Genomic DNA, 19,590 nt, shown 5'->3' with positions numbered 1-19,590 from the left:
TCTGCTAATACAGCTTAGTTTATGGCCTGCAGGATTAACTCACTAGTTGTCATGTCTGCAGAAAATAGGAAATGGGTGGATCTGCTATAGGAAACGTGTGGTGTGCCCAGCCCTACCTGTGCTGTGAGATGCACCAGCTGGAGAGGATGTCAGAGATCCTGTGAGGTTTTGAGATGTTGCTGAAGGGCTGCCAGTGTCTTTTGGGGCTCTGGGTACTGGAGATAGTGCCTTGTACCAAACGTTCCTGTGCACCTCGCGTTCCCACAGTCCCACTCAAAGGTCAGCGCTGCAGGAATTGACACTGAGCTGAGCAGGGATCTCCAGCAGACACAGGGACTCCCTCTGTGGTCTCTGCTCCAGCAGCTCTGCAGGAGGAGCCCACAGCTCCTGCCAGCTGCAGGACAGCCTCCAGTTCAGCCTTTTGAACTCCCAAGCACCCACGTGTCTGCAAGAGTAAGACCAAAAGCTGAGGCAGAAGCCTCAGGTCTTTTCAATGCCTTCTGTGTGACACACTGTTCTCCTTTCCTGGAAACCAGGCCAGTGCCTCACTCTGTTCTCCTTGCAGAAATCCAAGTCCATGCCAGAGCTCTGCCTTGTGCATCTGCTCTCTGAAGGGCAGGACAAACTCTTCCTCAGCTCTCCATGAGTGTTCCTCCTGAAGATTTCACCTTGATCTTGCTGCCTCTGCTGTGGCCAGGTTTGCTCATGTCCTGCAAGATGCTGAGCATCCCAAAAACCAGCTGGCATCAGGGAGATACTCTAGAGCCAGAAGCATGCCATGCCATGGCATCTCTGTGCCTGTTGGCCTTCTGTTGTCAGAGATGTTTGTCACCACCACCTTCAAACCACAGCCAGCCATCACAGGCACTGAGGTTTTCTCCAGTGACTAATTTGCCTGTGTTTATGCCAACACCAAACACTTAATTGTCTATTTAATGACTCAGGTAAGGAAGGAGTCTGGCTCCTTCCTCCTGTTGTAGGGATCTGGCCAGCCCTATCCTGATGGCAGCACCCTACAGTGCTAAACCTTCTCAGTAATAAATCCCCCATCATTAAGGGTAGCAGGTCACTGGTGAGAGTGACTTGAGAGCAGGGATCATTGTCACTTCTATCCCCAAAGCCGTTCAGCGAGCGTGGAGGTGAATAAAGAACACGGAACAGCCTGTGCTTTTATTACAAAAGGAAATGCTGCTTTTTGCAGAGGGGAAAAGCATGTCACATTACTATTATAAGTAATTGCCTAATGATCCCTACCTTTGCGTCATTGCTGAAGTACATCCGAGTCCCTTTTCGGGGTCTCTCCTCACTGCACGTGTGTCACCAACAGGGCCAAGCCCGTGGCCATCCCGACTGTGGGAGCCCTGCAGGAGACAGGATGGGGGAGCTACGTGGGTATGAGAGCCTCCACATTCTTCCCCCTCGAAATTTCCCCACCTCCCACCTCTTTTATCAGCTGCTGACAAGATTTGCCATGTGTGTAGGCGGCTCCCAAGCTTCCAAGATGATTCCCCCCACCTCCCATCCGTGAGAGGAGAGCTCAGGATTTCGGGGAGGGGGAGCACAGCGTTCCTCTGGCTGCCGGCCTGTTCTGCAAGGCCTGTTCTGATGCTTTCAGAGATCTCCATGTGGTAACTCTCTCCCCAGGATTTCACATGACAGCCTCTTCCCCAGAAAGTCACAGCAGGGAGTGGAAGATTGCCGTGCGTGTGGGTGTTAGGAGGGAGCAGAGTGGGATGGGGAGATGGAGGGGAGAGGAGGTGTAACCACAGACTAAAGCAGAACAAATCCTCTTGAAAGAGCCTTGCATTTCTCATCCCAAGGCTCCCATCTCCTGCCTCTCCCTCTTCATTTAAAAGAACGTCAATCCTTGTTAAGTCCAGCAGAGAAAATAGGAGACAAGCAGAATCATCTCCTTCCTTCCCTGAACATATCTCAGGGGACCAGGAGAGGCAAATAGAACACGAACTAACTGGATAGAGGCAGAGATGTGCACACTGGGGAGAGCCCTCCCCAGCCGCGGGTGTCTTCCCTGGAGAGACATGATCGGCTGTTAATGACATCTCCATCTGACAAACGATCACAGTGCATGTCATTATGACCCAGTGCTTCCCCGGGGCCCTGGCAGAAAATGACCCAAATGAGCTTCAGTTCTTGCAGTCACAGCTGCTCCCCTCGAACGTGTTCAGCGTCCCTGGTCACACAGCTCCGGGCTCTCCGGGTTAAGCCTCGCTGAATGCCTGGGGCAAGCCAAGATTGACATCCCTGCTCTGGAGCTGGGACTCCTAACTAAAAGACGAGTGGGGAAGCCCTCGTGCCCCTGGAACAACGCTCCAAGGCGGGGAGACCTCACATTGCACTTCTGAGAGGTTTAAAACGACCTCTGTGCTGCTTGGGTCTGTCTGTCCCTCTCATCTTCCTCCAGATGCTGTGAGTGCAGCACATCTCAGATGGGTGGGTCTTCAGCAGAGAGACCCCTGGAACTGCCATCTGAATTTTGGCATCGTGATGTACCTGGATCCCTCTAACAGCCCTGGCTGTCCCACCTTAATAGTGCCAAAGGTCTCACCCTGCCCAGCAAAACCAGAGCTGAGTCATTCCTGAGTGTCCCTGTGCAAAAACCAGGAAGAATTCCTGGTGTAGAACTGCTCCCCTCCTTCCTGCATTTCATCAGCAAGCAGCAACATGAGCTGGGTTTCCTCTGAACTCCATCTGCTCTGCAATGCAGCCTGTGCCCCTTGAATAACCCCTCATCCCTGCCTGGTGAAATGGGAGAAACCCTGAGGAGACCCACGGACTTCTAGAGAAAAGAGTCAGTGCCGGGGAGGGGTTCACACCTCAGTGCCTGCATTCCAGAGGTTTAAGGCAGATTGGATCTTTTGTGTCCTGAACCAGCTGTTTCAACACCTCCTGTGTCCTGCAGGCCAGGGAGGAGAGCAACAGGCAGGTATTTCCCGTATCAGTGATATTTGGCTAATCAGGAACGGGGGGAAAGGTGAGCAAAGGGATGTGGTAAGAGCTGGGATTTCAATTTTATCGGCTGCAAACCCAAACCGAAGTGCCTCCTTTGCCAGTGTCCCACCGCAGTGACATTCCCGGCCAGGCACACCCCAGTTCCTCCGTGCAGTCTTTTGAGTTTCGCAATCCCTTCCCAGCAGCCCAGCCTCTGCTTTCACTCTCTGAATTACCAAGGGGAATTTTCATTACATCACCAGAGGCTCTTCCTCCTCGACAGCGACAGAGCTGTCACTCTGTTTGCATGGGGGTTTTTGGGGTGTGGGTGACGAGGTTATTTCTCTGGAAAGAAAAATACCTCCCAAAAGCAGCTCCAGCCCAGCTCAGCCTCCCCCGGTGGCTCCATCCAGGCTGGGAACGGCACTGGGCAGTGTGGGGTGGCTCCGATCGGTGTCTGGACAAAGCCTTCTCCCTTGGAAGCCTTCCTGAGGGATACGGCGCTTTCAGGCAGCTTTAAAAGTCGCCTAGTGCCAAATCCAGCGAGGTCGGAAGTCAGCAATCTTCCAGCTTTCTGCCAGCGTAAGCAAAAGCAAATTTTGCCTATTGGAGCTGGGATTTGCAGAATGATTCGCTGCAGCTTTTGAATCCCCCCCCACGCCCCCGCCTTCTGTGTCTTTTTTGTTTGTTTGTTTTGGGTTTATCTTTTCAAATATCCCCCAGTTTAACTGTCAGGCTGGTGGCAGCTTCCCCGCAGCTCCGGGGAGGGGCTGATCTGATCTCACTCCCAATCCGGTGACTTTCCAATCAGCCTCTTTCCTTTCCTCCCTGGCAGCTTGCTTTCCTGCCCTCTCCTTCCAGTTCCCGGCTGTTTGTTTTGGTTTGATTTTTTGGTTTGTTTTTTTTTTTTTTTTTTGAATCAAAACAAACTACCGGGTTTAAACTGCCAGTCAGGAACACGCTGAGCAGGAGCCTTTGCTCCTGGCAGGGGCTGTGGAAATTCGCCATGGAGAAACACCTCAGCCATGGAGAACTTGTTTTTAAGTAGCTGGGATATCTGGACCACAGCAGGGTCTGGACAGTTGGAAATCTATGTCTCAGAGCTCCATAAAAGCACTGAGTTCCTTCAAATACATAACCAGTGGCAAGAGCTCTGCACAGTTGGGGAGCAGGGAAGATGGCTCTGAAGTAATTTGGATTTACCCCAGCCTCCCCCAGCCTTGCTGGTGTTGTGATTCCTCATATAAGGCAATGAAGAGTAATTTCTGCCCCATCAGCCCATCCTCTCCCCAGGAGCTCCAGATGGTTTTGCTCTCTGCCTCTCTGTGTCTGCACTACTAGTAATTCAGGCCTGTCTCACATTAGCTTTTGAGCTGAAACCTTCCCACAATTAGAGTTTCTGTGCTTCTGTGCTGCAGAGGACGTAGGGCTGAGCTGGCACAGCGCTGTCTGGGAGATCCGTCCCACACACGAGTCCTGTGCAGCTTTCTCTATTTCAGTCAAGAGTGTGATTTTTCTAATGAAATCATCAAAGCAAGACAGTCTCTGCTACAGATGGGCAGTGACAGCCATTTGAAAATGCCTCATACCTGGCTTGTCTCAGACACGAGTAGTTAATTTCAATATAATCTCATTTTACTCTCCCTTCTTCATCTGGCCCTCTTTTCCCAAGGAAAAGGATCCTTCTCCTCTAGGAGCTCCACACACAAGTGTCAGGGAAATCTGCATGCCTGCCCAAAGGACTACAGCTCAGCAACTCACTGCTCAGGGAAAATGTGCTCCACAGACACCCTCGAAGCATCCCTGCTTCTCTTGGAGCAGAGCTGTTTGGCCCTTGCCAAATTAACTTGATAATTAACAGGGTTTTTGATCCCAGGCAGGAATTTACCACTCTGAGGCCAAACCTAAATGTGGTCCAAAAGTTCCAGCTGGTCCAAAGCCCTGTGTGCTGTGGCAGGAATGTGAAGAGCTGACAAATGTCTGGGGAATGCAATCTCTGAGGAAGGACTTGGGTGTAGCAGACATCATGGGATAAGCAGTAAGGGAGGCACAGAATTAATGGAGAAGGAGTACAGGGAAAAGCAGGATTGCTGCAGGGCATTTAGGAGGGGAGGAAGCTTCATTTGTGCAGGTGATTTACTCCTTCTGTGCCTTCATTCACCCACCAGACAGCGAAGTGTCATCATTATCCCCACTGTGCCCACAGATCTGGGGTCTTTGCCTACAGCAATCCAGCAGCACCAGCACTGAAATCCTGGTTCCTTGTTCCCATCCCAGCTCTTGGAAGGATCCTGGTAATAATAATCATGCAGACAGGCTTTGCTGAGAGAGACGATTTCAGAAATGGTGATAGCTGGGAGACAGTGATGGAGCCACACTTGTCACATGAATAACCACAGTCTGTCCAGTCAGAGCTGACAGTCTAAGGCAAGGCATCTCCTTCTGTGCTGATTTAAGAGGCTCTTCGTAGACACTCTTCGCAGATCTTTCTGCTTCACCTCCCCTGCATAATAAGAAACAGCATCTTTCCTGTTAGTTTATCTGCCTTTGGATGGGATATGAGGCTGGCAGACCCCTCTGGGCATGGGGGAACCCTGGAAGGAAGTGGAGGCTTTTAACTTTCTGCATGAGTGCAGTGAGAATGTGGGTTGTAGTTTCAGTGCCTCTAAACCTGGCACTCAGGGAGGAGTTCCCAGCTGAGTAAATCTTTATGTGATCTTCAGAAATGTTATCAAGGAGGGATACACAGTGGGGGACAAGGATGGATTTAGAGAGGTTTCTGAGGTTATAGACACCCCTCTCCTATGAGAGATGTTTAAAAGCAACCTACCCCAAATTTTTTTAAAATAGAAACCTTTTTTTCTGTACATTTCAGCCAGAGGATTCCCCCCATTCCAGGCCTTGTGTGAGGCAGCCATGGCAGTGCTGAGGGAGGGATGTTGAGGAGAAGATGTAAAGCTGAAGGGAGAATCATAGAATAAGCTGAGTGGGAAGGGACCCATCAGGACCATCGAGTCCAACTCGTGGCTCTATACAGGACAGCCCAGGAATGGCACCATGTGCCTGAGAGTGTTGTGCAAAGGGAGATGGGACAGTGAGGGAATCAGGGTGCTGAGGGGAAATGGAGGGCTGAAGGGAGACAGGGGTGGCATGGGGGCCATGGGGGCACTGAGGGGAGCCAGGGATGCTGACTGAACCGGGATGCTGAGGGGAACAATGGCACCCAGGGGAGAGAAGGCACTGAGGGGAACAATGGCGCTGAGGGGAGATGGAGGCGCTGAGGGGAGCAGGGGCTGAGGGGAGCAATGGCGCTGAGGGGAGATGGAGGCGCTGAGGGGAGCAGGGGCTGAGGGGAGCAATGGCGCTGAGGGGAGATGGAGGCGCTGAGGGGCGCGGGGCACTGAGGGGATCCCAGAAGCGGAGCGGACACTCAGCTCTACCTGGCTGAGACGCTCCAGAGCCACTTACAGACACCGCAGCCGCGGGACGGGGACACGGGCGGGCACCGCGGGCTCCGGGGCTGCCCGGGGGCGTTGCCCACAACCGAAATGGCGGCGGCGGCCGCGCCCTCTGCGGGGCGGGACGAGGCGGGGCCGCGCTCACCCAGCCCCGGCGCCGCTTTCGTTACAGCGCGGCCGAGGCAGCGCCCGGCGGGACGCGGCGCCCGGAGCCCCCGGAGTGATCCCTTGCCTCCACCTGGGACCCCGCTGCCTGTGACACCGCCGAGCACAACCTCGCCGCCATGGGCTCCGAGCGGGACTCCGAGTCGCCGCGCTCCTCATCCATCCACTCGGCCGCCGCCAAGTGCCCCAAGCCCGGCCGCCGCCGCCGCCTCTCCTTCCAGAGCGTCTTCTCCGCCGCCGCCGCCTCCGCCGCGGGCGGCCGCCGCCGCGCCAAGGCCGAGCCGCCCCCGGCCGCTCCGCCGCCGCCCCCCGCCGCCCCGCCGGCCCCGCCACCGCCGCCACCGCCGCCCCCCGAGGAGGCTCCGGTGGTCCCGGAGGGCGAGGAGGAGCTGGAGTGCCCGCTGTGCCTGGTGCGGCAGCCGGCGGAGAACGCGCCGCGGCTGCTGTCGTGCCCGCACCGGTCGTGCGGGGCCTGCCTGCGGCAGTACCTGCGCATCGAGATCACCGAGTCCCGCGTCAACATCTGCTGCCCCGAGTGCAGCGAGCGCCTCAACCCCGCCGACATCCGCCGCCTGCTCCGCGACTCCCCGCACCTCGTGGCCAAGTACGAGGAGTTCATGCTCCGCCGCTGCCTCGCCGCCGACCCCGACTGCCGCTGGTGTCCGGCCCCCGACTGCGGGTGAGTGCTGGGAGGGACAAGGGGTGGCGGTGGGATGCTGCCACTCCGTCCTGGGACAGCCCGGGCAGCTGCTGGTCTCTCCATCCTGGCACACCTTGGGAGTGGAGAACTCACTGTCTTCTCCATGCTGGGACAGCTTGGTAAGAAAAACCTGCTGTCTTCTTAGGGTGCTGCCCCATCTGTCTGTTGTCTTGGGGAAGGTAGAACCCCGCCCTGCAGGGATGCTGCCTGTCCCCAACACGTGCTGGGATAACTGGGTGAAGTGGAACCCGCTGTGGGTTGCTGCCTATCCCCGGCAGGTCCTGCGGGTGGCATCCCAGCTGGGATGGCCCTGGGACTCATTGTCCTGCCCGTCTCCACGTGGGATGGCACAGGGAGGGGTGGCTCACTCTCAGTAGGTGCTGCTGCTGCTCCTACACTTCTGGTCCTGCTGTGTCCCATGAAGAGCCCTCGCTGCAGGGGTTCTTTGGTTATCTGGAGTCTGTTCAGGACAGCTGATAGGCCTTGGGTTCCAAAATTCCATCTATCCCTATTATCTCTCCAGAGCACCAGGATTTGACCTTGGGGATTGTGAAAACACAGACAGATCGGGTAAGAGTGATATGACTTGAAGGGGGTTTTAGCAGAGCTATTACTTCCCTAATTTAACAGAAACCTTTTTTTCTGCACAAATGGTAAGTGTGGACTTTCCCAGCTGTGTGTTTTGCTGCCAGTCCCGGGGACAATGCAAGGGGACAACGCTGCAGCCTCCAGTAGTGGGGAAGAAGGAACCATAACCATTCACTTTTTCCCAATGAGGACGTGAATACATATCAGAGAGGAGTGATGTTGACTCACTGTCCGTTGCCCAAGTGAGGAAATGTCTGTCTGTCCAGAAGTCAGCCCAGCCAAGCCTGATGACTGTGTAGTTATGAACGCGTTGCTTTCATTTTCTCTTCCCTTTTCTTGTAAACGAACTCTGTTAGGTTTCTGTTTTGGGTGTGAGCCAATGCTGCCTGGAAAAGGGCTTTGTCGGGGAACTTAAGAGAAGTGCTGTGAAGTTGAGCTACAGCTCAGCTTGGATGGCAATTCTGGGTAGCAAGAACATGAAAGGAAAGTCTGACCTAGTAGTCGGGATGGAAAAGGTGGTGGGAGGACTGTGAAGATTTAATCAGAGCCTTGTAATAGGCATCCTATGCAAATCAGTGAACCTGGCTCAGGTTACCCATTTCACGGCCTCTTGAGCATCCTGTATAAGGGCTTTTTCCTTCAGAGGGTGAAGTTAACAGCAAACAACACCTTTGCTCCTTTCTGAGGCCAAATCAAGTGCAAGATCTCGATATTTCAGCAGCGCTGGGGATAAGATCAGGGACATAAAGCAAGTTGTGCTGCCACGGAGGGGATGCCTCTGCTGCTAACCGGCTGGAGAAAATCCGGTTCCTGCTCACCGAATCTCAGCTCCTTGACTGTTGTGATGTTATCTGTGCCCAGAATAAGGTGTACAAACAGCGACGTCACCCGGGCTGGCTGGTTGGAAGGAGCCAGCACCAGAACGGAGGGCGTTGCCTCTGTGACAGCAGAGCTTGAGCCTGATCCCTTCCTCCGGGGGGGTTCTGGCATGCTGGTGTCACACACGGCTCTTTCTCTGAGCTAAAACCTCCTCCCAGGTTAGTCAGGGAGCAGGATGAACCAGGTGACATGCTGGCATCCTCCTCCCAGCTGCCCAAAAGAGCAAGAAGCAAGCCCGGGGCTGTTGGAGATGTTGGAGACAGCTCTGGTGGACCAGCGCTGCTGGTGTGTCTGTAGCAGCTCGAACAAAGGCTGTTGGAATCAGCCCTCCGGCAGGGAGAGGAATTAATCACCCTATTCATTCTTCCCAGCAGAGCTTGTGTGGCTGTGCTTATGTAAAATCAGGGTATGAATTATTTACAGCGGGCTTTCCCCTGCTGTAGTAGTGCTGGAGTACGGGAGTGTAGGGCTGGGGGCACGGCAGAGTTTGGCTTGGCACTGAATGTCACCCATCGATGTCACCCGAACTGAAACTCTCCAGCAATGTCATTTCAGTGTCAGAGGATCAAGGCATTACTTTATTCTGGCCAGGATGTGCAACAGAAATCATTTAATCCACACGTGCCCGGTTTGTGCAGTGAAAATCCTTCCATCCCACCTGTTTTTTTACCAGACTTTTCACATATTTGTACGTTAAAAGCCCCAAAGAAATTAATGTTCATTGGTCCTAAATTACACAATGATTCCATCTCCTATTGGTTATTGATCCCTTCGATGCTAATTCAGCCCTCATTCTTTGCTTCTCTCATTGATCATTTCCCAGATCAGGTGTCTCCACTCTCACCAGGGGTGATATTTGTTAATGTCTGTTTATTTCCTCTGGTTTTTTTCTGTCTCCTTCCAATCTGTTGATGTCAGCTCATGAGGCCTCACCGGGGCTTTTGAAGAGAAACTTCAATTCCCCTCCCCCTGAGCAAAGGCAAAACCCCTTGGTGAAGTTACAACAAAACCACTAAAGATTTCCTCATTTCCAACACCACCAAGGTGTGCAGGGCTGGGGAGTGGCCCTGGGTGTCACCCTCCACTGAGGTGGTGGCATCAAGGCTCTGTAACAGGACCCTAAAAACATCCTGTGCCTTCCTCACATCCCTCAGTGTTTCCTAAATGAAAGAGCCTGGCTGTGCTGCCCTGGAGAGGAGGAGGAGGAGGAGGAGGAGGAGGACAACACAAACACCAGTGCGTGTTGCCATGGAAACTCTGGTCAATTGATGCGCCATCAATTGCAAAACAAATCATTTTCTGTGTTTGCAGCTTCGGGGTTTGTTTGGTTTGGTTTTTTGTTTTTTTTTCCCCTTGCTACAATCAGGTGGTATCGCTGTCTAGTGTTTGTCAGCCTTCCCAAAAGCTTGGGAGAAAAACAGAACCTTTAAAGAGAACGGAGCTGTGTGGGCTGAGATCCGTGAATGGGCAGGAGGAGGGAGGGATGGAGGAAACTCGTGGCCATCCAAGGAGGGGGCTGGAAGCGGAGCTGAGCAATTCCTGGGGGCTCAGGAAGACGCTCACACTGCTTTGGGGGGGGGAAACTCAGGGAAGAAAACTCAGTTTCCCTTCTTGTCTGCTGGGATTGAGCCTGAAAATGGCCATTTAAACCAGCCATGTGTCAGAGGTCAGTGGAGGGGGAGAGCCACTGTCCATCCAGGTCCTTCCATGATAATTCCTCAGCTTTTCACTTCAAAACCCATTTTCTAGTTAGTTGACCTTGATGTGGAGATGTGTTATTTCTTTCCCCACTAGACAGTCCTGGAGCTTTTTTCCCCACAGCTGTGGGCTTGTGCATGATATTTGTCAGTTCAGCTCCAGCAATAAAATATAAATGCTGATGATTTTAATTTCTCGAGTGTTTAAAAAAACCCAACGTTTTGAGCGAGGAGTTAATTTAGAGTGTGGGGTTGCTTAATATATTACACTGAGCTCTCCTAGGCTGCTGGTATGGTTTGAAATAGCAGTGTCACAACACAGCTGGGCAGAAGCTTTTCTTTTTTTTTTTTTTTTTTGCCAAGGGCAGGGTGAGGAAATTTAGTGGGATATTCCTTAGACAAGGTACACAGGAATCAAATCTATCCCTCCCAACCCCCTGGGGCATCTGCATCACAGAATTATCTTATAGGAACAGAGTGATTTAGATTGGAAGGGACCTAAAAATTCATGCAGTCATGAGTTGCAGGGATGGGGTTTTCCCTTCTCTCCTCATTCTGGGCTCAGGTGTGTGGATGCACAGGTAGAGCTGCAGTCGTGCCTGCCAGCCCTCAGATGTTGTTTCTTTGGTGATGCTGTCGTAGCCTGGCAGGATGAAGTTGCTCAAAACTCCCACGGGATATGAATCATTGTGGTATGACACATTCAGTGGTTCTCACACTGCTGTCTCGGAGAAGAAGAGGCAAATACAACTCCAGCCACACCAGCTCTAAATATGAAACCTTAAATAGGAATTATTCTCTGACCACTAACAAAAATACTAAGGATGAGCAACAAAAATACCCTTTTGCCATATGGGTGTTGCAGGACTGGGAAGGCACTTGTGGAATTGCTCATGTCAGCCCCTGCCAATGGAAAGAGCCTCATCCTCAGTGGCTGTCAGTCAGATTTCTGCAGCACTGCTTGGTGATGCTGCTTAGGCTTCTGTGCACACAGGACACTTCCTGCTGGGAGTGTCACAGTGAGCTGGTTGAGCTTGGCCTCTCTGTCTTGCACAGTTGATTATTTTAGTCCAATTTTTGCTTGTTACAAAGGCAGGGCATTGTTCTTCACCACTCTTTGGAAAAGGAAGCTCTGAGATCATCAGGAGCTCTCTTTGTTGACTTAACTACATATGGAACTGGGATTCCACTTTTTTAGAATCATTCAGTTGATAGAAGTGCCCAAAACAAGCTCAGCTTTCCTCTGGACCACACAGCATCCACCCATAGATCTGTCCTAAGGAAATGAGGGAATTTGTGTGCCTGGAAAGAGCAGCCAGAGCCCGTCCTGGGAGGAAACAGCAAGGAGTTAGCTGGGCACACTGGGCCAGACAGATCTGGCCTGTGTGAATTGCCAGTGAGAACTGCCAGCAGTCACTGAGGAGAGAACAGCTCAGCATCTCAAGCTGCCTGCATGAAAGGTCCCTGCCCTGAGTAACCCAATTAGCAGTGCTTAATTTCAGAGCACAGGAATGTGTCTGGTGTGGATGCTGCCATACCAGTGGTCAGGAATGAGATGTGGGAGGTGGGCTGGTGGCTCTGGGTGTCCTGTCCTTCTTGAGCCTGAAGGAAAGGACTCTTGTGGGAATCCTTAAAATCAGAGGGTTTTAGGAAAGCTGCAAAAAAGCAGGTCTCAGAGGCAGCAGAATTGCAGTTAGAGATAAGCAGTAGTCATAAGATTTGTCAGCAGAAAAGTTATATGAGATACAGAAAGCAAGGACAAATACAATGGTCTGTGTATTAACACTTGGCTAGAATAACTCTCTAAGCTGCAGAAAAGTCTATCTAGCAAGATTTTAGGAAGGTCTAAGCTTAATAATGGAGCTCTGTGCATTGTATTTTAAGGCTTACAAGCAGGTATTGTATTTGAAATAAGCAAGCATTGTTTTAACCAAAGGTACATGTACTTAGAGTGCTTGGATAGAACTACTGTCAATACGTTTTTACTTTTGTGATTGGTAAAAAATTCTTCCAAAGTGCTTTGTAACATCACGTTCTGTGGCTGCTGCCGAGGGTGGGAGCTGCTGGCATCTTCCCATTGTCCCAACCTTGTAACGAGACTGATACTCGGGAAGAAATCCAGCAGCTCAAGTGCTTCTGTGCATAAACCCCTTGGCTGGCGTTTGACCCTCCCTCGGTGATTTTGTGTTTGAATTCCCGTGCTTTCTCCTCCCCCAGGTACGCAGTGATCGCCTACGGCTGTGCCAGCTGCCCCAAGCTGACGTGTGAGAGGGATGGCTGCCACACGGAGTTCTGCTACCACTGCAAGCAGATTTGGCACCCCAACCAAACGTGTGACATGGCCCGGCAGCAGCGGGCACAGACCCTGCGGGTACGGACCAAGCACACGTCAGGCCTCAGCTACGGACAGGAGTCCGGCCCAGGTATGGATTTGTCCATTTTTTTATCAAATATCCCAACCTAGGAGAGACCCACGAGGCTCCAACTCTTTGCCCTGCGCAGGACAGCCCCAAAAGTCACACCCTGATTTTTTTAGTTGCTCAGCTCTGTGTGTGTGTGTGTGCAGAGAAAGAGGCACCTCTGTGCAAACCTCCTCCCCTCAAAGCCCTGAGTGTCTCCAGCAGCTGTGAAACTCAAGAGTCATTTTCCTTCCTCCTGTGTGTTAGAACACATCTGATCCTTTCCAGCAGCACCAAACAGATCAGTAGGTGATGATGTGTTCTGGGTTCTTTTGTGTCACAGCAGTTCCCCTCATCCGCCCCAGCTCTGCTTGTGGCTCTTTTGATCTTGGATGTTCTCGCTTTTTTGCTGATCTAAACCCTGAACAAGCAGTCACTTTTTTTACTGTTGCAGCTTCAAAGTTGCCTGGTGCTGTCGTGAAGAGCAGCATTCATGGCCAGCTGAGTGTGGGGAGCTCTGCTCTGTGCACTCTTAGGTCTTGCTAATGGCAGGTACCAAAAAAAATGCCAACCCAAAGAACTCCCCCGCTGCCTGGTAGGAGCTGCTGTGTCTGCTGAGTTTGTGTTCCTTAAAAATAACTGTATTTACTCTGGAAGTGGGCAGTGAGGCCGTTTTGTAAATCCCTGCCCTACCCCCAAACAAAATACCTTGTTTCTCCTTCTGTGTGAGGAGTTTAAATATTAATTCACTCAGTGTGAAGCTGTCGTGGGTGGTTCTGGACTGGCTTAGTGGTGTGCTGATGTCCAGCATGTCTCAGTTTAGAGAACCCTGAGAATGGACAGCACAGATACTGCCCTAGCCAGCAGAAAAAACCCAGTGTATGAATTTTTCTATCCTGTTGAAGAGATTCCTGCCAGGAGGGGCACTTAGCCATGGGAAGGGAGGTTTTTGAGACAGTGGTTTCTCCCCACCCTGCCGTGCTGGATCCAGCCTGGTGATTTATAAGGTGTGAGCCGGGCTCACAGCTGGATTTCATCTTGCTGAGCTTTGCAGGGGCCAGCAGAGCCCCGAACCACGGCACAGCCATTGCATAACCACGGTCAGATGATGCCTAAATTAAGGAAGGGATAAAAGCCCCTTATCCTGCTCTGCCAGCAGCAGGCTGGGCAGCCTCTGCAGCTGTGTGTGGCTGCAGCCCCTGCTCCCCTCTAAAGGCCAGGTTTGGGGTTTCTCCAGTGCCTGTTCTCCCAGTTGTTGTGTTGTTTTTGGCCCGTGAATCACCTCCGTGGAGCAATTCAGTAATGGCTCGTTGTGCTGGGCAGGTATGACTTGTTCCCTGTGTTTAAGCATGAATTGTGGAATACATCCCATTCAAGATTAGAGCAAGCTTTTAAAAGTGGCTTTTGTTCCCAGTGCCTGCTGTTGGTGGGGGGCTATCACATCGAAATTATCTTCTCTGAGATAAACTAAAGACACACCACCCCGTGCGAGCAGCAAAAGTGTTCTGAGAATGCCCTGGTTGATTCCTGACTCTGAGAGCAGAGATCCCATCTGAACTCCTTCTTTGCTCCCCTCAGCTGATGACATCAAGCCGTGCCCACGCTGCAGTGCTTACATCATCAAGATGAACGATGGCAGCTGCAACCACATGACGTGTGCCGTGTGTGGCTGCGAGTTCTGCTGGCTCTGCATGAAGGAGATCTCAGACCTGCATTACCTCAGGTGAGCAGGGCAGCAGCACGTGCCTCCCTCAGGCTGCCTGGAGGAGTTCACTGCCCCTCTTGGACTTTTACCCTCTTCCTTCAGCAATCAGGCAGAGAAATTTTATAATTTCTGACCCAAAGAGATGAGCTCTGCTCCCACTTTACAGCGTTCAGATGTTCTTCCCACACCAAAGCTCCTGATACTATTACTTTTGAGAGCTCTTAGAGTATTAAACATAGACCAAATAATGTGATATTCACCTTTTTTGGGGGGGAAAAAAAAAGACAGAAAACTTACTTGTGTTGTCTACCTTCTTCCTAAGTTTTGGGTTTTATTCATGTACAAGTTGAACTTGGGGTTCTCAGGAGCTTATAGGAATTGCTGGAGTGCTAATGTCATTTTTTTTTTCCCTCTCATGAAGCCCCTCTGGCTGTACATTCTGGGGAAAAAAGCCATGGAGTCGTAAAAAGAAGATTCTCTGGCAGCTGGGCACGTTGATTGGAGCTCCTGTGGGCATTTCCCTCATTGCTGGCATTGCCATTCCTGCCATGGTCATTGGCATCCCTGTCTATGTTGGGAGGAAGGTGAGTGTGGGGGGCAGCAGGGTTTGGGGTGTTCTCTGTGCTGAGCAGAAATTTAGAGCTGATAGGAAGGGTGGATCTTGTCATAGAACCCAAATTCAATTTTCTCTTCTAAAGTTTCTCTTATCTCCCGGGCTTTGTGTGGGCAAGGGGAAGGTGGTGGCTGATAGCCCTGCTAGCCCTGCAGGCTTAAGTCCTCCCAAATGCATTTTGCATTTCTCTTGTGCCTCTGCCTTGACCCAGGAGCACCCAGGGGGTCCCTTTTGAGCCCATCAGCCCTGTACTTGTGATTGCTTCTTTTTCTTTTTGCTCTGTGAGAAGATCTGCATTCAAAATGAGGTTCATGCAGCTGGCAAGGCTGTAAAATCACTTCTTAATGTCCCTTGGGTGGCTGCTGTGCTCACCTGGTGCTTTTTCTTCCATCAGATCCACAGCAGGTACGAGGGGAAGAAAACCTCCAAGCACAAGAGGAACTTGGCCATTACTGGTGGGGTCACCTTGTCTGTCATTGCCTCCCCAGTCATTGCTGCTGTCAGTGTTGGTAAGTGGGCTCAGCCCTGTCCCTTCTGCTGGCCCAGTAGCCACTGAGACAAGTGGGTAGCCCAGCCCTGTGCCATAGGGGTGGCCAAAGGGAAATCTGCAGAGTGCAGCTGTGTGTGGGTTTGGGCACAATGCTCTGTCTCACATCCTGATGTGCTCGAGCTGGCCCAGAGCCAGCACAGGGCTTGTCTGGAGCACCAGTTGGCTGTGCCACAGCCCATCCTGGAGTCCCTTGTCACACAGAGCTGTCTCCTGTCATGCTTTGGTGGCTGAAGTTTTGGGGGTTCAATGCTCTTGGGGTTCCCTCACTCAGCACAAAGGGCTCCTCCACTGTTTGTCTGCAAAACTGTGAACTGAGACCTTTAAAAGCAACAAAAGCATGACTGAGAGAGTCCCTAAAAAATCTTTTTTGTCTGCCCAACACATCTTTAAGCTCCTCTTAACCCAGCTCATCCTCCTCTCCAGGAATTGGGGTCCCCATCATGCTGGCCTACGTCTATGGGGTCGTGCCCATCTCTCTGTGCCGGGGTGGTGGCTGTGGCGTCAGCACAGCCAATGGAAAGGGGGTGAAAATCGAGTTTGATGAAGATGATGGACCTATCACAGGTAATAACTGGTGATGGGAAGGGGGTGAAGCAAAATGCTCTTGTTGTTGCCTCTTGTAATGAAATGATTTGAGGTCCTGATGTCTCCCAAATCCGAGATGAGACATCGCAGCCGAGCGCTCCCACTGCTGATTCCAACCCCTGTGCTCTCCTTCCCCGCAGTGGCCGATGCCTGGAGAGCCCTGAAGAACCCCAGCATTGGAGAGAGCAGCATTGAGGGGCTGACCAGTGTGCTGAGCACCAGTGGCAGCCCCACAGACGGGCTCAGTGTCATCCAGGGCAACTACAGCGAGACCGCCAGCTTCGCTGCCCTGTCCGGGGGCACCCTGAGCGGGGGGGTCCTCTCGGGGAGCAAGGGCAAGTACAGCAGGTAACTGGACTGGGGGAAAAGCAGAGAGGTTGCCAAGGCCTGTGTGGGTTGAGTGGGTTTGTTTTGGGGAGCTTTCCAGGAGTGTGAGTGAGGCTGCTTGGATCTAGGGGTTGTGCCGTGGTATTTTTTGTGCGTGTTTGGGTCTGTTGTAGAATTACCAGTTCTAGGAGATCACCCGGGATGATCTGAACCCCAGAGCCACCCCAGGGTGGGGAGACACTGGCACAGATTGCCCAGAGAGGTTGTGGGGTCCCCATCCTTGCAGATTTTCCAAGACCAGGTGGAATGGGGCTCTGAGCAGCCTGTTCTAGGGGAAAGTGTCCCTGCTCGTGGCAGGGGGTTGGAACTGAATGATCTTTCAGGTCCTTTCCAACCCAAACCATTCCATGATTCTGTTTCTGGAGTCAGTGCCAGTCTAGTTCTTGCAAGGAGGACAGATCCCTACTGAGCTCCTTGAGACCACAGAGCTGATGCTTCAGCTTAATTTGGAACAGCACAGAGCTTCTGCCTGCCCTGCTTAAAGCTATTCCAGCCCTGTTATCCCAGCCTAGAGGCTTTGATGCTTCCTGTTCTGCAAGCAGGTTCACGGTTTTCCAAGTCAGGAGGTTACACCACAGTTTTCCTCCTAACTTGCCTGTGAGTCAGTTTGCTGGGTAATTGGAGCCACGTGTTGATGTGGCAGCCAGGATGTAATCAGGGCTCTGTGCGAGATCCATGGAAATCAGCTCTTCACAGGAATCGTGTGAGTCATGGATGTAAACACGGCTTTACCTTCGTCATGGAAAACAGAATGGATTTGCCTAAATGGAGCCAAAAATGAGACCAAAAGAGAGCAAGCACTGGGGTTAAACTCCTCCTGTCACGTTGAGCTGTGCCAGCTCACAGGGATTCTTGCTTGCCCATGAGGAGCAGGGATGTGTTGGTGCTGCTTGGGGGTCGTCTGAAGCCCTCCTGAGGAATCCTCCTCTTTCCTGCAGGCTGGAAGTCCAGGCAGATGTCCAGAAGGAGATTTTCCCCAAAGACTCGGTGAGTTTGGGGGCGATCAGTGACAACGCCAGCACCAGAGCCATGGCTGGTTCCATCATCAGCTCCTACAACCCCCAGGACAGGTAGGAGGACGTGGAATGCTGAGCAGAGCGTTGGTGGAGGGAGTCCTGGAGAAATGCACGCTCTGTGAGCGCTGCTGTGGGTGGTGGGATGGCCAGGATTGCACCAGGGATCCTTCTCCCAGCACGGGAGGAGGGCTGGGGACAATTTGGGAGCCACCTCCATGTGTGGTGTGGAGGTTGGGGAGGGGATTTGCAGCCCAGCACCCTCAGGGGCTGTTCTGGCAGTTTGAGGGGACTCTGGAGCTTTCCCAGCTCAGCTTCTGGGGTGACCTTGGCTCTGTTAGGAGGACTCAAGTGATGCCTTGAGGAGCTGGAACAGAGGCTGCACACAGAATTAAGGAGAATAAAATGGGTGTTTATTGTGAGGCCCACAAAAGCCACAGCCCGGCAATATCAGTGCCACAGTTGTGCCTGGATGGCTCCAAGATGGAAGGAAAGGAGGGGGTTGGTCACAAAATCTCACACTTTTATAGGTTCTGGTTCATTTGCATGAACCCACCCCCCACCTTTCCACGTAGTTGGTGCTTAGGGCCTGAAGTTTGGAGAAACTGTCCTTGAGTTCTGAACTGGAATAGGATTGGTTTGTCTTTATCATCCCAGCACATCAGAAAAGCACATCCAAGGAGAACAGGAAAACTTAAAACTAAAGGCATCACAAGGAGAGCAGCAAGTTGTGGGGTGATGAGCAGCATCTTGCTCGTTTTTGGGAGGTGTGATCCTCCCAGTAGAGCCCAGTAACTGCTCCCAGTAACGTGAGGGTGGTTGTTCCTGCAGGGAGTGCAATAACATGGAGATCCAGGTGGACATTGAAGCCAAACCCAGTCACTACCAACTGACCAGCGGCAGCAGCACCGAGGATTCCCTGCACGTCCACACCCAGATGGCAGAGAACGAGGAAGAGGAGGAGGAGGAAGAGGAGGAGGAGGAGGAGGGCGAGCAGGAGCAGACTTGCAAACACCAAAGCTGTGAGCAGAAGGACTGCATTGCCAGCCAGACGTGGGACATCACCCTGGCCCAGCCCGAGAGCATCCGCAGCGACCTGGAGAGCTCGGACAGCCAGTCAGACGACGTGCCCGACATTACCTCGGACGAGTGCGAGTCCCCCCTCTGTCAGACTGCAGCAGGCTGCCCACAGACCCCCAGGGCAAGAGGTGCCCAGAGCCCAAGTGCCCACCTGAGCCACTGTGCCCAAGCCGAGGGCTGCCGGCTGGATGAGATGGTCCAGCTGGAATGCATCGAAGCCAGGGTGTGAGATGAGCACATTCCCTGTCACTGCAGCTTCTGGGTCAGGGTTTTGTCCCTGTTGGCTTCTGTTTGCCATCCTGCAGTTGGCTCCCCCAGCCTCGCCTCGGGGAGTTGCTGTTTCTTACGTGACAGAAAAAAAAAGTAACAAAAAGAAGCAAAGGAAAAAAAAAAAAGGAAACCCCCCCCCCCCGCCCTCTTTTTGTTTTAATTTATTGGTTCAAACTCTGTGAGGTGTGTAAGAGTGTAAATATGTACGTGTGTCTGTATGTCTGCAACCATCCTAAGGGACTCTTGGAATAAAGATTCTGGTTGTCATTCGACCTGAATCCAGCTCATCCTTTCCCAAGCTGCAGGGAAATCTTCCAGCTGCCTTTGCCCACGTGAAGCTGTTCCCAAAGGCTTGGGAAGAGGAGAGGTCTCTCTTTTCCCTCTTCCTGTGCAGCAGGGCTAGGTACAGGTGAAAGGAGGAGAAGAATGGGGAGAAAAGGCAAATTTCCAGCACTTCTGAGTGTGTGGGAGCTGAGGATGCTGAGAGCAGTGGCTCAGGTGGGGACATTGGGGACAGTGCCCAGGAACCAGGGTTGTCCCTCTGATTAAACT

At 52.3% G+C, this 19,590-nt stretch overlaps 1 protein-coding gene and 1 long non-coding RNA gene across 3 annotated transcripts; one reads left to right on the top strand and one right to left on the bottom strand.

Annotated features, from left to right (window-relative positions):
• LOC106858801 (uncharacterized) lies at positions 1 to 6,531 on the bottom strand. Of its 2 annotated transcripts, none has more exons than XR_015808245.1 (3): positions 6,390 to 6,531; positions 3,311 to 5,452; positions 1 to 1,361 (listed from the first exon to the last, which is right to left on the bottom strand). It is a non-coding gene; the product is annotated as an uncharacterized LOC106858801 (long non-coding RNA). The 2 variants fall into 2 exon arrangements; XR_015808244.1 differs by having other exon boundaries at positions 6,418 to 6,472.
• Positions 6,532 to 6,637: 106 nt separating this feature from the next.
• RNF19B (ring finger protein 19B) lies at positions 6,638 to 19,316 on the top strand. Its single transcript, XM_014885643.2, has 9 exons — positions 6,638 to 7,251; positions 12,654 to 12,859; positions 14,414 to 14,558; positions 14,962 to 15,124; positions 15,548 to 15,662; positions 16,127 to 16,267; positions 16,429 to 16,636; positions 17,614 to 17,745; positions 18,520 to 19,316. The coding sequence occupies exons 1-9, from the start codon at positions 6,692 to 6,694 to the stop codon at positions 18,995 to 18,997; spliced, it is 2,148 nt and encodes a 715-aa protein (XP_014741129.2). The 5' UTR covers positions 6,638 to 6,691; the 3' UTR covers positions 18,998 to 19,316.
• Positions 19,317 to 19,590: the final 274 nt, after the last annotated feature.

Source organism: Sturnus vulgaris, chromosome 24 (assembly GCF_052056855.1).
Source record: "Sturnus vulgaris isolate bStuVul1 chromosome 24, bStuVul1.hap1, whole genome shotgun sequence".
Lineage (NCBI taxonomy): Eukaryota > Metazoa > Chordata > Aves > Passeriformes > Sturnidae > Sturnus > Sturnus vulgaris.
The sequence above is the reverse complement of the archived record's forward strand: the minus strand, read 5'-3'. Positions and strand labels throughout refer to the sequence as shown.